This window comes from Gastrolobium bilobum, unplaced genomic scaffold (genome assembly GCF_033153095.1).
Source record: "Gastrolobium bilobum isolate Gb01-03AN ecotype WA unplaced genomic scaffold, APGP_CSIRO_Gbil_v1 utg217577, whole genome shotgun sequence".
NCBI lineage: Eukaryota > Viridiplantae > Streptophyta > Magnoliopsida > Fabales > Fabaceae > Gastrolobium > Gastrolobium bilobum.
In genome coordinates, this window is record NW_026896386.1 from 1881 (window position 1) to 19021 (window position 17141).

The following is a 17141-nucleotide window of genomic DNA, read 5'->3' on the forward strand; positions in this document are numbered from 1 at the left end:
TCAAGAGAAGAAAAATAAAGCAACTAAAATAATAGAAATCAAAAATTAAAAAAATTAGCGTCATCTCTTTCTTAATCTTTTCTCTCATTTTCTTCCATGTCATTAAAAATTTATTAGGGCCGTTTGGATGAATTTTTCTCTCTCAAAAAGTTGTCTTTCTTCAGAAAAAAAAAGCATGTATGAAAAAATATGTTTGGACGCCTGCTTTTAAAAAAAGCAAAAGTCATAAAAAAAGTCAAAAATCTATTTATTTTTTTAAACTGAAAATTTTAACTTCTAAAAATAACATAAGTCAAATATTTTTTCAAAAACTAAATATTTTTTAAAAATCTAAATAACTTTAACTTTTATAAAAAGCACTTCTAAAATAAGTAAGGTATAATTTTTTTTTGAAAACTCATCCAAATAAACACTTATTCTCGTAGAAGTGAAACAGAGCACTTTTATTATTATTGTGAAGGAATGGAAACACCCATTATCAAGTATATATTATTTTATTTTTAAAAAATTCCTGATATGAATTAAGATAAATCAATTAAAGGAAATTCAAGAAAAACAAAGTGAGGTATTGGATGAAGGAAATTCCTAAGATAAAAATTAAATAGAAATTAGGGAACAAATTAGGGAGAAAGTCAAGAAGAATATCAGAAAATTATGTAAGGAAAAAAGTCCAGTTTCGTTAATATGATGACAATATTGAATGGACAATGTTAATATGATGACAATATTGAACGGTAATTAATATGATGAAAATGAGAAATGTGTGTAAGGAAAAAATCCAATTTGTTATTCCCATGGGATTGGCGTATCAGATTGGATCAAAGTTAAGAGCAATATTACAAAAAAAGCTTCCAAATTAAAGTTATTCATTAGTTTTTTAAAACAGTTCCTACTTTATACACGTTCAATGCTTTTTCTTATATAATTTGACGATATTCATTTTTTTTCTTACTAGTTCATTATTTTTCTTACCTAATTTGACCCTGTTGATTTTTTTATTCCACTGATTGAGGAAATTTTTTAAAATCGTAATCAAATACACCCCTTGAAATAGTGACGCACGCAGGAGAACATAAACTGGAACATCCTATATTATATTAAAGGAAACAACGTTAGCTAAGCAAAAAGAGTGTGACTCTCAGAGAGTACCCGTCTTCTTTCTTTCTTTTTTCTATGCTTGTCGTTCGCGCATTCCCCTAAAACTTTGATAGCAGATTTTTAGGGTTTCAGTCCCTGATTGAGAAACTACGTCGTAATAGTTTCCCAATTTGTGACTTTTTTCTCATTGCTTATACTCTCCGCAACGCATTACAGGATCATTGGTTGGGATTGCGAAGGTTTGTTTCTTTTTCTTTCTATGTTCTGGCATCTTCTTTTCTTGTCTTGCAGGGGTCTCGTGATGTGATGGCGCTTTTTGGCGCCATTACGTTGCGAGAAAGCTTCGGGGTTCGATTTACTTTCTTGAAGTTTAATATTTGTGTTTGGATGCTTTCCTTGTGGTTTTGCGTTCATTCATGATCAATCTGACTAGAATTCGTTGACTGATCTTTCTCTATTTTGACTGCAGAATTGTGTCTTGCGGCAAAAATCGGATTTTGCACACTGGGTACGTGATCAACACAAAGATTGGTGTTGCGTTTACTTTACTGATAGATGCTATGAGGATGAAAAGGAAAGGAAGTGAGTGTGACGAGTCCTCGAAATTGACTGACATTTTGAGATCCAATCATGGGTCTCCGTCGTCCAATTTTGAGACCCATTATTCGATGGAAGATTGTTCGAGGTTGAAGAAGAGGTGTAGAGAAAATACTAAGATAGACTCAGCTGGTTCCTACAAGAGTAGGGTGGCGGGTTTTGCCACTGCTCCTCCTTGTGGGACATTGTCTCTGATGACCGCGGGAAGAGGCCTAAAGAGGAAGATAGGTTGCATTGACGTGGCTACCCAGATGGGGAGGAAGAACAAGATTGAAGATGATTATGTTACTGGGGTGAGGATCGGGCAAGGAAAGTATGGATCTGTTTCGTTGTGTAGGTCTCTTGTTGGCGGCGCGGAGTATGCGTGTAAGACTCTGAAGAAGGGGGATGAGACTGTTTACAGGGAGGTGGAGATAATGCAGCACTTGTCTGGGCATCCTGGGGTTGTGACTCTGCTGGCAGTGTATGAGGAAGCTGATTGCTCTCATCTGGTGATGGAATTGTGCTCTGGGGGAAGACTTGTCGACCAGATGTTTAGGGAGGGCCCTTGTTCTGAACAGCGGGCTGCTAATATACTTAAGGAAGTGATGTTGGTCATCAAGTATTGTCATGATATGGGAGTTGTGCACAGAGATATCAAGCCTGAGAATATTCTGCTTACTGCTTCGGGGGAAATAAAGCTTGCTGATTTTGGCCTGGCCATGAGAATTTCTAAGGGTAATATGTTAAACCTGTTTGGATGATCTTCTTTTTTTGTTATCCTATGGTATATATATGTGCTAACTTCTATGAATAGAATCCTTACACAACCTTCCTTGTGTAAAATTCCATCCTAGTCATTCTGTTAATAAAAAATGTCTAGGCAAGTTTGAAGAAGTTCATCATGATGAGCTTTCAACTGAATTGTACTTTACTAATGTTACCCTGTACATAGGAGTAAAAATTGGAGAGTTCAAATGGTCATCTCCCTTAAGTTTACTATGTTCAGTATTCAATTAAATTTGCTAGCGGTCTAAGAATAAGAGGTCCTAGAGAAAATGCTTATAATAGTTTGAAGCTAACCATTCATACTCTAAGGTCACTTTGTTTAATTTTTAAGCATTTAAAAATATCAGTAATTCAATTGACATATATATAAATACACACACATAAGTAAAAGATACATACATGCATACATGAGTAATTTATGCATAGCCTCATTGTCTAGAAATTTGCATTGCAGGTCAGAACTTGACGGGTTTGGCTGGGAGCCCTGCATATGTTGCACCAGAAGTGTTGTTGGGTAGATACTCAGAAAAGGCGGATATATGGAGTGCTGGAGTGCTCCTGCATGCTCTGTTGGTTGGTGTTCTTCCATTTAAAGGGGATTCACAAGAAGCAGTTTTTGAGGCTATTAAGAATTCCAAGCTAGAGTTCCAAACCGGGATGTGGGAATCAATATCTAAACCTGCACGAGATCTTGTTGGGAGAATGCTGACAAGGGATATTTCAGCAAGGATAACAGCTGATGAAGTACTTAGTAAGTTTATGGTAGATTATTAATGTTTTGTAGCGTGCTTTATCTCTCTTCCTCAATGATGAATACACCAAAGACTAGTTGTATTTGGTCTGATTTTTTGTTTTTTAATCTTGAAATAATTAAAATTAGAAATTTCCAAGTTTTGTTGAAAAGTATCTTTGCCTTTCACATGAATTCTTAATAATTAGAAGGATTGCCTTGTTTTGGTTGGGATAACAGTGGTGGGAATCTGTTAATTCTCACATACTTTTGTTAGTTTTTATTATGTGTTCTTCTATGTGGTTGAGGCTCTCTTTTTCTCCCTAATGTTTTTAAACAGGAAATAAAATGACAGTACTTTTAAGTTTTAAGAACTGTTCGATTGTTTGCATGTTAAATTAATATTATGTGGTTCAATTTCAGGACATCCATGGATATCTTTCTACACAGAACGTACATTGAAGATCCTGCCCGTTGAATCAAAGTTGAAGCACCAAAATGGAGCTGCTTGCCACAACTTTGTTGCTGCACCTGAACCTAGGTTAGGAAGAAACAGGATGGATGATGGGTTCCTTAATGAGGTTTCAAGCCTTTCTTCATCATCTGAAAGTTGCAATTCAGAATATCATGATGTTTGTGTGTGGATTGATGCACTTGCCAATGCAATTTCACATGTAAGGATATCTGAACCAAAGAGGAGCAAGTTGTGGGCAGTTCCAATTCATCAGCAAGGTTTATATAACATGAGGGCTAACCTCTGTAAAGCATTTTGACCTACTGACAGGTTGACACCCCATAAACCACTATCTCTGCTGCTTTAGCTGGGGTTTTATAGTATACTTTGCCCAACACATTCTACAGTTGGCAAAAGTGGATTACATTTTTTTCCTCTAAATAATGATTACTGAGAAAACTCAGCTAGTTGTACAGAACCTGTGAATATGATATTAGTGTGTCACTGCATGTTTTTGCTCTTGCTGGAGCATGATAAATAGAATGCTATGATTTCACTTCAGTGAAAACTTGACCCTACTCATATGTTTTTTTGGAAGATTTTAATCTGAAACCATGAGTGCATAAGCGTATGTTATCCCTCCCATAACGCGCTGCATGTGTACTTATTTAGTGTTGGCAATTTGTATTTCAAGACATACTTTTTTGTACAGATGGTAGCGAGGAGTTTGACCTTGAGTCAATTATATATAGCAATGGCGTTTACTTTGAAAATGGAGTTGACAGCTGCTTGCTTATTTTCACTGAAAAAAAAAGGAAAAAAAAGTACAGCTACTTGTGTTTAGAAGAGGCGAATCTTAACTACCGGGGGATAGATTTTGAAAGGCTATAAAAGTTGAGATTCTTTATCTGTTAAGGTGAGGTTAAGGGGTAATCTAGATAATAGGTAGGAACATATTTAGGAAGAGGGTATAGTTGAAAAAGGAAACATTAGATAATTCAATCCAAACCGAAAAAAATTGGATTGGATCGGATCGGATCGGATTTGAAAACAAATCAAAACCGAAGGGATGATTATATGATCAAAACGAAGGGATTGGATCGGATGAATTTTGCTTCCAAAATCGATCTAATCCAGACCGCGAACACCCCTAGTGAATCATATGCTCGGAAAAAGAAAGAAAAGGTGCATATGCTTTGGAATATTTTTTTAACGAAGAGGGTAATTTATTATTTAGATCTCTCATGAGTCATGATGATTAGGATTGGCTCATAAAATGCTAGATTGAAATTAATGTTAAACAAATTTGTTTATTATTAGTTAAAAGAATAGAAAAATATGTAATCATAATAAATTAATTCTAGATTGTAGTAAAAATCATCAAAACATAACCAATCACCAAACTGAATTCATAATTTTTATAAATATAATCAAAACAATTAGTAATTCATGAAAATTGTGAATTTAAAAATGTTTAAACCCAAAGTTTCTGGTTAGCTCATTACAAGTTGAGAGAAAAGTAAATTAATATGGATTGAATTTTGGTAACTTAAACCAGATTAATTGATAAGTCATGACTCAATTTAACAACTCCGGTATCGAGGTATAAGTGTTTACTCTACTTTCGCTTTGAGTCAACTATGTATTATGGTAAAATAAGAATAAAAATTTCATGGATATATCTTAAACATAATTTACTAATAAAATTGATTCATGAATTTTTGCCCTCATTTTTACTCTCATGGCTCAAAGTATTCCGATCAAATCAGGAAAAAAGAGAGGGATTTAGTGTGTCCTTTTAAAGGACGTAAATTATGTCCTTTTAGACATAAATAGTTTTGTCAATAAAGAGAGGACAAATGATATATTTTAATTAAAATACGAGATAATTCTCTTTTTGTTTTTATTAGAAGAATGGGATGATTCTCTATAATTTAACCTTATCTTTGGATTGAGGGGAGAAAAGGGAAGAAAGTTTTTAAAGTTTCAAATCTTTTATCAATTGACTGAAGAGAAAAAAAAATAAAGGAACTAAAATAATAGAAATAAAAAATTAAAAAAATTAGCATCATCTTTTTTTTAATCTTTTTTTCTCATTTTCTTCCATGTCATTAAAAAATTATTAGGGCCTCTTTGGATGGGTTTTTCTCTCTTCAAAAGTTGTTTTACTTCAGGAAAAAAAAACATGTATGGGAGAAATATGTTTGGACGTCTACTTTTAAAAAGAGTAAAAGTCATAAAAAAAAGTTAAAAATCTTTTTTTTAAAATGAAAATTTTAGCTTCTAAAAATAACATAAGTTAAAACACAAATATTTTTTCAAAAACTAAATATTTTTTAAAAATCTAAATAACTTTAACTTTTATAAAAAGTACTTCTAAAATAAATAAAATATAAAAATATTTTTTTTGAAAACTCATCCAAACAATCATTTATTCTCATAGAAGTGAAACAGAGCACTTTTATTATTATTGTGAATTTAAATTGGAATCAAGGAATGGGAACACCCATTTATCAAGTATATATTATTTTATTTTTTAAAAATTCCTGATATGAATTAAGAGAAATCAAATAAAGGAAATTCAAGAAAAAACAAAGTCAGGTATTGGATGAAGGAAATTCCTAAGATAGAAATTAGGGAACAAATTAGGGAGAAAGTCAAGAAGAATATCAAAAATTTGTGTAAGGTCACTGTTCCCCCGCACTCCGGATTAGTCCCATAGCCGGCTCAAAGAGTCGAAGCTCGTGGGGATACCGGAGGGAGCCAACTCGCACTCAAGAGGCAATCACGCCTAATTTAGGCGTCACTCATCAGGTGTTGACATGTGTCATATTTTTTTTCAAAAAAAATATAATTTAATCATAAAACTTCTGAAGGCCATAATTTTTTACTCGGGTATCCAAATCGGGTAATTCTTTTTTTGATTCCACATAAATTTTCGAGATCGACGCAATAACATCTTATTTGACATATTTTATTTCTCACAAACATAATTTAAATTTAAATCAGGTAATCCTTCTTCCTTAGAGATTTAGAATATTTATTTAATTATTTCCTTTATTAATACAGATTTTTCAAATTGATTTTTGAGTTTAAATCACAAATCAAATCTTTATTTTGTTTTCCTTATTAATAATAATTGTTATTTTTTAATTTAAATCACACATCAAATCTTGATTTATTTTTTATATTAAATCACAAACCCAAAACACAGAGACTTCTGAGTTTAAAAATGTGACACGTGTCAACACCTGACACGTCACCAATGACGTCTAAATTGGGTTTCAATCAAGAGGCAATCACGCCTAATTTAGGTAATTTTATTTTTGAAAAAAATTCATAAGCCATAATTAATTTCAGACCATAAATAATAACTTAGAAGCTTATAGCATTAATCATTAATTTCAAAAATAATATTCTTCTTCCTTAGAGATTTAGAATATTTATTTAATTATTTCCTTTATTTCTACAGATTTTTCAAAATGATTTTTTAGTTTAAGTCACAAATCAAATCTTTATTTTGTTTTCCTTATTAATAATAATTTTAATTTTAATTTTTAATTTAAATCACAAACCAAATTTTTGTTATAATAAAAAAATATTATTAAAAAAAAATTAAATCACAAATCAAAATTTTATTTATTTATTTATTTATATTAAATCACAAATCCAGAACTCAGAGGCTTCCGGGTTTAATGTTTCTTATAATATTATTCTTGCAAATTTAAATTGTGTTTGTGAGAAATAAAATATGTCAAATGAGATCTCATTGCGTAGATCTCAAAAAGTTATGAGGAATTAAAAAAAGAATTACCTGATTTGGATACCCGAGTCAAAAGTTACGGCCTTCAGAAGTTTTATGATTAAATTATTATTTTTTTGGAAAAAAAATATGACATGTGTCAATATCTGATAAATGACGCCTAAATTAAGTATGATTGCCTCTTGAGTGACGCCCAATTTAGGCGTCTTGAGTGACGCCCAAATTGGTCGTTATATTGTACAATAAATATATAATTATTTCCAAAACTGTAATAAATGCGTAATTAATTTATTAAAAAACATGGACTTAATTTTTTTGGCTAATCCCGTCAAAGCATTTGACGTATTAGGTCTTGAAGTTTGATAACTAATCATGTCTAATTTGTTGTCCTGCACAAGTTTGATAATCAGGTCTTGCTTGGGTTTTTTCTTAAAAAAAAAAAAAGCTAAAAACAAATTAAGTGATAGGACCATGTTTAAATAATGAGTTTGATGTTTGTCATTTTAAATGACATAAGTTATATTATTTTAGGAGAGATATAGAGATAAGAAATGAAAATCATGGGAGAGAAAGTGAGTGATTTTTTTAATTTAAATTTTAAATAAAAAATAATTTCTTGTGTGAATCTCTCTATTAAAATGATGTAACATCTAGAGCGCTGACGAGGGCAGGGAGTAATCGCCGGTGCAAAGGGGCACGGACAAGGAGCGACTCCTGACAGGCTTCCAGCGTGGGGTTACATGCATGAATGAATCGAATCGACACCCGAAAGAGAAGAATTCCAAAGACTGTGCAGGTATGAGACTGCACAGTTTGAGAATAGCTTATAAGAATCAATTGGTACTACCTATACTAACAAGATGCATCTGCTTTTCGGTAGCCCGGATCGGAAGAACTCCACAGTTAGGTGTGCTTGACTAGGAGCAATTATGGGATGAGTGACCTCCTAGGAAGTTTTCCCGGGAAGTGTGCGAGTGAGGAAAAAGCACACTGAAAAGTCTCGTGTTAGTATGTGGGGATAGTCATTGATTCTTGAAGCGACCGGGCGTTACAAATGACATAACTTTATGTCATTTAAAATGACAAACACTTTCCACTTAAATAATATGGTGTTGAATTTAACTTGCTTTCTACTATGATAGGCACATTTTATGTATCTAATTGTATTTAAAAAGTTATAATTTATTCTAAATTATTTGTCACTTTAAAAAAAAAATATATTATTTTCTTAGCTCTACTTTATTTTTTTATTTCTACTTATTGGAATAAGAATGATTTAATAGAGTGAAGGTGTAATATAATCAAATAAACTTATATTTTCATTAAATCGTAAAGAATTTAATGAATTATTTAATTTTTGTACAAATCTTTAAACAATGATTATTTTAAAACTAAAAGAATTTGTGCTTTTAAATTTTGTATTATGTACTTTTAAATTTTGAAACAAAACTTTATCGTATTGTGTACTTTTAAATTTTGTATTTTATGTATTTATATAGAAATTTTGACACAACCTATGCTTATCATATCAGGATAAATAAAATTAAAATATATTAAGTATAAATTTTATGAATTTTAATTATCATTTCATTTATGTTTTTATTTTATTTTATTTTAAAAACAAGATATATTTTAAAGTTTTTTTAATAATTGGCATGATTAGATTTAATTTGATTTTGAATATATTACTTTTAAATAATATATTAAATTAAATTAAATTAGTAGAGTCATTAATTTGTTGATTGATCCATCACTCCAAGGAGATATAATAATACTAATTCATATCTTTGAGATATATAAAATTGGCAAAAAAATTTAATTATTGCATTTTAATTAAATATTACGCATTTATGGCAGTTTTGGAAATAATTACGGATCTATTTTACAATGTGACGCCTCATTTAGGCATCTCTCACCTAAGGTTGACACGTGTCATTTTTTATAAAAAAATAATAATAATTTAATCATAAAACTTCTGAAGGCCATAACTTTTGACTCGGGTATCCAATTCAGGTAATTGTTTTTTGATTCCACATAACTTTTCGAGATCTACGCAATGACATCTCATTTGATATATTTTATTTCTCACAAACATAATTTAAATTTAAATTAGGTAATCCTTATTCCTTAGAGATTCAGAATATTTATTGAATTATTTCATTTATTAATACAGATTTTTCAAATTGATTTTTGAGTTTAAATCACAAATCAAATCTTTATTTTATTTTCCTTATTAATAATAATAATCTGAAACCATGATGCATAATATGTTATCCCTCATCGCTGCATGTGTACTTATTTAGTGTTGGCAATTTGTATTTCAAGACATACTTTTTAAATTTAGGAACCTTGAGTCAATTATATATAGCAATGGCGTTTACTTTGAAAATGGATTTGCTTATTTCACTTACAACATAATTGAAAGGCTATAAAAGTTGAGATTCTTTATTTGTTAAGGTTTAGGAAAGATAATTCAATCCAAACCGAAAAAAATTGTATTGGATCGGATTCGGATTTGAAAACAAATTGATCAAAAAAGGGATTTTTGGATAATTTTGCTTCCAAAATCGATCCAATCCAGACCGCAAATATTTATTTCATATCGGAAAAAGAAAGAAAATGCAATCTTTTATTTTTTTTAATTTATTATTTAATTCTTAATAACTTTGAAATTAATGTTAAACAAATCAAATCTTTAATTTTTTATATCAAAACATAAATCACCAAACTGAATTCATAATTTTTATAAATATAATCAAAACAATTAGTAATTCATGAAAATTGTGAATTTAAAAATAATAATTGTTATTTTTTGAAAATTAAATCACACATCAAAACTTGTATTTTTTAAGAATAAAAATATCAAACATAATTTACTAATAAAATTGACACAAGGCTTCTGAGTTTAAAAATTTGACATTGTTTAAAGGACGTAAACAGACATAAAAGTTTTGAAACAAATGATATATTTTAATTAAAACCAAAAACGTCTAAATTGGGTTTCAATTAGCATCAAGAGGCCTCATGGGTTTTTCTCTCTTCAAAAGTTGTTTTACTTCAGGAAAAAAAAAACATAAGCAAGAAATACGCCTAATTTAGGTAATTTTATTTTTGAAAAAAATGCATAAGCCATAATTAATTTCAGACCAAGTATATATAAATTAATAACTTAGAAGCTTATTAATTTCAAAAATAATAATAGGTGTTCTTCCTATAATTTTTAAAATATTTATTTAATAAAACATTTTTCCAAATTTCTACAGATTTTTCAAAATGATTTTTAAGCTTAAGTCACAAATCAAATCTTTATTTTGTTTTCGTTATTAATAATAATTTTTATTTTTAATTTAAATCACACACAAACCAAATTTTTGTTATAATAAAAAAATTTAGGTAATTTTATTTTTGAAAAAAATTCATAAAAAAAGAATATTTATTTAATTATTTCCTTTATTTCTACAGATTTTTCAAAATGATTTTTTAGTTTAAGTCACAAATCAAATCTTTATTTTGTTTTCCTTATTAATAATAATTTTAATTTTAATTTTTAATTTACCAAATTTTTGTTATAATAAAAAAATATTATTAAAAAAAAATTAAATCACAAATCAAAATTTTATTTATTTATTTATATTAAATCACAAATCCAGAACTCAGAGGCTTCCGGGTTTAACGTTTCTTATAATATTATTCTTGCAAATTTAAATTGTGTTTGTGAGAAATAAAATATGTCAAATGAGATCTCATTGCGTAGATCTCGAAAAGTTATGAGGAATTAAAAAAAGAATTACCTGATTTGGATACCCGAGTCAAAAGTTACGGCCTTCAGAAGTTTTATGATTAAATTATTATTTTTTTGGAAAAAAAATATGACACGTGTCAATATCTGATAAATGACGCCTAAATTAAGTATGATTGCCTCTTGAGTGACGCCCAATTTAGGCGTCTTGAGTGACGCCCAAATTGGTCGTTATATTGTACAATAAATATATAATTATTTCCAAAACTGTAATAAATGCGTAATTAATTTATTAAAAAACATGGACTTAATTTTTTTGGCTAATCCCGTCAAAGCATTTGACGTATTAGGTCTTGAAGTTTGATAACTAATCATGTCTAATTTGTTGTCCTGCACAAGTTTGATAATCAGGTCTTGCTTGGGTTTTTTCTTAAAAAAAAAAAAAGCTAAAAACAAATTAAGTGATAGGACCATGTTTAAATAATGAGTTTGATGTTTGTCATTTTAAATGACATAAGTTATATTATTTTAGGAGAGATATAGAGATAAGAAATGAAAATCATGGGAGAGAAAGTGAGTGATTTTTTTAATTTAAATTTTAAATAAAAAATAATTTCTTGTGTGAATCTCTCTATTAAAATGATGTAACATCTAGAGCGCTGACGAGGGCAGGGAGTAATCGCCGGTGCAAAGGGGCACGGACAAGGAGCGGCTCCTGACAGGCTTCCAGCGTGGGGTTACATGCATGAATGAATCGAATCGACACCCGAAAGAGAAGAATTCCAAAGACTGTGCAGGTATGAGACTGCACAGTTAGAATAGCTTATAAGAATCAATTGGTACTACCTATACTAACAAGATGCATCTGCTTTTCGGTAGCCCGGATCGGAAGAACTCCACAGTTAGGTGTGCTTGACTAGGAGCAATTATGGGATGAGTGACCTCCTAGGAAGTTTTCCCGGGAAGTGTGCGAGTGAGGAAAAAGCACACTGAAAAGTCTCGTGTTAGTATGTGGGGATAGTCATTGATTCTTGAAGCGACCGGGCGTTACAAATGACATAACTTTATGTCATTTAAAATGACAAACACTTTCCACTTAAATAATATGGTGTTGAATTTAACTTGCTTTCTACTATGATAGGCACATTTTATGTATCTAATTGTATTTAAAAAGTTATAATTTATTCTAAATTATTTGTCACTTTAAAAAAAATATATTATTTTCTTAGCTCTACTTTATTTTTTTATTTCTACTTATTGGAATAAGAATGATTTAATAGAGTGAAGGTGTAATATAATCAAATAAACTTATATTTTCATTAAATCGTAAAGAATTTAATGAATTATTTAATTTTTGTACAAATCTTTAAACAATGATTATTTTAAAACTAAAAGAATTTGTGCTTTTAAATTTTGTATTATGTACTTTTAAATTTTGAAACAAAACTTTATCGTATTGTGTACTTTTAAATTTTGTATTTTATGTATTTATATAGAAATTTTGACACAACCTATGCTTATCATATCAGGATAAATAAAATTAAAATATATTAAGTATAAATTTTATGAATTTTAATTATCATTTCATTTATGTTTTTATTTTATTTTATTTTAAAAACAAGATATATTTTAAAGTTTTTTTAATAATTGGCATGATTAGATTTAATTTGATTTTAAATATATTACTTTTAAATAATATATTAAATTAAATTAGTAGAGTCATTAATTTGTTGATTGATCCATCACTCCAAGGAGATATAATAATACTAATTCATATCTTTGAGATATATAAAATTGGCAAAAAAATTTAATTATCGCATTTTAATTAAATATTACGCATTTATGGCAGTTTTGGAAATAATTACGGATCTATTTTACAATGTGACGCCTCATTTAGGCATCTCTCACCTAAGGTTGACACGTGTCATTTTTTATAAAAAAATAATAATAATTTAATCATAAAACTTATGAAGGCCATAACTTTTGACTCGGGTATCCAATTCAGGTAATTGTTTTTTGATTCCACATAACTTTTCGAGATCTACGCAATGACATCTCATTTGATATATTTTATTTCTCACAAACATAATTTAAATTTAAATTAGGTAATCCTTATTCCTTAGAGATTTAGAATATTTATTGAATTATTTCATTTATTAATACAGATTTTTCAAATTGATTTTTGAGTTTAAATCACAAATCAAATCTTTATTTTATTTTCCTTATTAATAATAATTGTTACTTTTAATTTAAATAACAAACCAAATTTTTTTATAATAAAAATAAAAATAAAATTTAAATATAATCACACATCATCTTGATTAATTTTTTATATTAAATCACACACGCAGATTGGTTCACAATCCAAAACTGTAAAAAATTAAATCACATATCACAAATTTTATTTATTTTCTTCTATCAAATCACAATCCAAACCTCCAAAAAAAAAATCACAATCCAAATTGCATAATTAATTAATTAAAATGCAATAATTAAATTTTTTTCCCATATAAAATTCTAAATCTAGCCTTTTAATTGGTTCCCACCGCCTCAGTTTCCATCGTTCTAACGCAACAACGTGAGAGAGACAGAGAAAGAAGAAACCCTATTTGTTGTTTTTCTTGTTTACCTTGTTGTTCTGTCCGATCAAACACTTCACTCTTTTTTTTTTCTTTCTCTTGTCGATCTACTCGACTTGTTTTCCAGCGAATTTTCCTAGGAAAATCTGGAGAACCGATAAAAGATGAAGAGAGTAAGGGATGAGGCTCCTCCAAAGAAAACGGTTGAATTTGAAGAAGCTATTAGTTTTTTGAACAAGATAAAGAAACGATTCCAAAGTGATGAGCATGTTTACAAATCGTTCTTGAACATTTCCAATATGTACCGCAAAGAGCATAAGGACATAGGTGAAATTTATAGTGAGGTTGCTACCCTGTTTAAGGATCATCGAGATTTGCTTGAGGAGTTCACTAGATTCTTACCAGATAGTTTCGCAGCACCTTCTACACAGCATGCTCCGGATGCTCGAAATTCATTGCAGCGCTTTAGTGAGCGGAGTTCTATGGCACCCATGATGCGGCAAATGCAAGTATATCGACGAAAGAGGCTTCCTTCTCATGTGTTGATCAGAGAAAGTTTCTGAGTGAGAACTGTGTTATTGACTTAAGATTAAACTGATTACAGTGTCCCCCCAGCTCAGCAAATCTAACTTCTAACAGAAACTGAGCTGGCACGAAACAAACTCTTAACAGTTCAGAAACTATATCACAAAACACAGAGTTGTCTTTTGCAGTATATATAGAAAGGATACTGATGCAGAGTAAATCATATGCGTTTACTCTATTATAGGCATTACATTTAAGAGAATAAACTTTAATTTAATATATAAGAATGTATTCTACTTTTTTGCCCCTTTCTTTCATTCCCTATTTAGTACAGACGGCTTGTAATTCTTGATTTGTTTTTAAGATGGAAATTGTTATAGGATTCTTTGATGGACAACGATTAAAGTGCCACATTTTTTGTAAAAAATTATCTGAATGTCACATTTTGTAAATTTTTGTTCATAATGTCACGTTACCTAACTCGCTTACAACACCTGGTGAGTTAGGCGTTGTCACATTTAGATGGGCGAACATTATTTATAGAATAAAAAATAATAATATTGTAAAGACTCATGTGAGATTTTTGTCAATATAAAATAATAACAGCAGGGATTTGAACTTGCAGCGCTTTCATGAGAAAAAGAAATCTGTCAAGAAAGCTGAAGGTTTTGGGTTGGCTTCAGACTTTTCTTCTAAGGAAGACAAGGATACCTTAAAGAACATGTATAGTCAAGCATTCAGTTTCTTTGAGAAAGTTAAGGAGAAGTTGAACAGTGCTGATGACTACCAAGCTTTCTTGAAGTGCCTTCATAATTTTTTCGTCAGTGAAATAATAAAAAGGAATGAATTGCAAAATTTGGTAACCGATTTACTTGGAAAGCATCTTGATCTTATGGTGGAATTCAATGATTTCCTGGAGTGTTTGGAAAATATTGATGGGTTCCTTGCTGGTGTCATGAGTAAAAAGTCACTAAGATCATCAAAGTTGGAGGACAAAGACAAAGACAAAGAGCAGAAGCGTGAGATGGATGGAGCTAAAGAGAAGGAAAGATACAGGGAGAAGGAGTACATGGGAAAATCCATTCAAGAACTTGACCTCAGTGACTGTAAACGTTGCACTCCCAGCTACCGGCTTCTACCTGCTGATTATCCAATTCCTACAGCTAGTCAGAGATCTGAGCTTGGTGCTCAAGTATTGAATGATCACTGGGTATCTGTGAGTTCAGGAAGTGAGGATTACTCTTCCGAACATATGTGCAGGAATCAGTACGAAGAGAGCTTGTTCAGATGTGAAGATGACAGATTTGAGCTGGACATGTTATTAGAGTCTGTGAGTTCTGCAGCTAAACGTGCAGAGGAATTATATAATAACATGAATGAAAATAAGATCAATATGGAGACTCTGAACCGTATTGAAGATTACTTTACTGTTCAAAATTTAAGGTGCATTGAACGTCTATATGGTGACCATGGTCTTGACGTTATAGACATATTGCGTAAAAACCCAACTCGTGCGCTCCCTGTAATATTGACTCGACTGAAGCAGAAACAGGAGGAATGGAGTCGGTGTCGTTCAGATTTCAATAAAGTTTGGGCTGAAATTTATTCTAAAAATCACTTAAAGTGAAGCAGCAGAAAGAGGATGATATTCTTCAGTCTACTATTGCAGCTGGAAACAAATTAGTTCGGTATTCATGTGATATGAGAGTATGAATGAGGCTGATGGTAGAGTAACTGAGGTAAAGAATGTTCACCGGACTAGTGTAGCAGCCAGTGATAAAGAAAATGGATTATTTTTTGGAAGCTTCACAAGCTTCCACAAGCAGCCAGTGATTTTGGTTTTTCTGTTTATGTTTACTCACTTCAATTCTTTTTCATTACTGGTTTAATGAATTTTATTCAAGGTTAAAATAATAATAATTAAAATTGGTTCTTTTTCACTTCAATTCTTTTTCACTTCGGTATACGGGGTTCTATTATTTTTGTCACTTCAACCTTTGAACCGGAAAGAACAAACTCAAAAATTGAGTTTTTTGATCTATCTACAAATGTTATTATTTGTTTGTTTTATAAATCAATATGTAAAAAGTTCGAGTAATAAGGGACTCGATTATATTTAAGTGAAGTCTTAATTGTGAAAACGAAAAAACAGACATTAAGAGAATATTGTTCCTTTGAGTAAGTTCACTCGACTCAACTCGAAATAATTGAAATTCAATGTATTTTTTAAATACTAAGAGTTTCTGGAAGAAAAAAAGTTGCGGGTTTTTTTCTACCAATTGGGGCCCTCCCTTCACCACCCCTTTGTTTTATAAAGAACAATGGACTATCAAGCCTCTCAGTTGGGGCGGTTATATTTATTATATTTTAGACGTACCACCCTTACTATCTAATTATTTATCAAAGTCGAAATCAGCAATAGTTTTTTTTTCTTTCTATTTTTTTATTATTGATTTCAAATTGATATAACAATAACCAATCAAATAATAAGAGTGATAAGTCTAAAATAATAATAAATATAACTCTCCGCTTCTCAATTCGCTATAACCTTTTTTTCTCCATCCTAACCAAGTTAGTACTCTCAATTTGCCGTTGATTTTAGAGTACATAAAACATCTGGTGTGATTATGCACGTCAAAATTTTGTTCCGGCACACGCTATGCCATTTGTTTGATATGCCCTCGGTTACAATACTATTCTTAAGAAGTAAATTATTTTGAGATGATCAACATTATATTCATTTCGCTAATTACCATTTTCAAATAAAATACTTACATATTCATCATAGTTTAATGAGGCTACTATCCTCCAAAGGTCGCCCAAAACTTTTTACCTCAATAATAATAATAATTTTACAGTTGAATATAATATTTTCAATTATATGTTTT

General features: G+C 30.2%; 2 protein-coding genes across 2 annotated transcripts; both read left to right on the plus strand.

Moving 5' to 3' along the window:
- Positions 1-1655: 1655 nt before the first annotated feature.
- On the plus strand, positions 1656-4145 carry LOC133299494 (serine/threonine-protein kinase PEPKR2-like). The gene is made up of 3 exons (XM_061498957.1): positions 1656-2412; positions 2918-3214; positions 3617-4145. The coding sequence occupies exons 1-3, from the start codon at positions 1659-1661 to the stop codon at positions 3964-3966; spliced, it is 1401 nt and encodes a 466-aa protein (XP_061354941.1). The 5' UTR covers positions 1656-1658; the 3' UTR covers positions 3967-4145.
- Positions 4146-13892: 9747 nt separating this feature from the next.
- Positions 13893-16613, plus strand: LOC133299495 (paired amphipathic helix protein Sin3-like 2). Its single transcript, XM_061498958.1, has 2 exons — positions 13893-14233; positions 14860-16613. Exons 1-2 carry the CDS (start codon positions 13893-13895, stop codon positions 15878-15880), a joined length of 1362 nt encoding a protein of 453 aa, XP_061354942.1. The 3' UTR covers positions 15881-16613.
- The last annotated feature ends 528 nt before the right edge of the window (positions 16614-17141 follow it).

Coding starts and splice junctions, on each gene's coding strand:
- LOC133299494 (XM_061498957.1), top strand. CDS start 1,659: ATGAGGATGAAAAGGAAAGGAAGTGAGTGTGACGAGTCCTCGAAATTG. Junction 2,413..2,917: donor GGCCATGAGAATTTCTAAGG/GTAATATGTTAA, acceptor TTTGCATTGCAG/GTCAGAACTTGACGGGTTTG. Junction 3,215..3,616: donor AACAGCTGATGAAGTACTTA/GTAAGTTTATGG, acceptor GTTCAATTTCAG/GACATCCATGGATATCTTTC.
- LOC133299495 (XM_061498958.1), top strand. CDS start 13,893: ATGAAGAGAGTAAGGGATGAGGCTCCTCCAAAGAAAACGGTTGAATTT. Junction 14,234..14,859: donor GCACCCATGATGCGGCAAAT/GCAAGTATATCG, acceptor AAATAATAACAG/CAGGGATTTGAACTTGCAGC.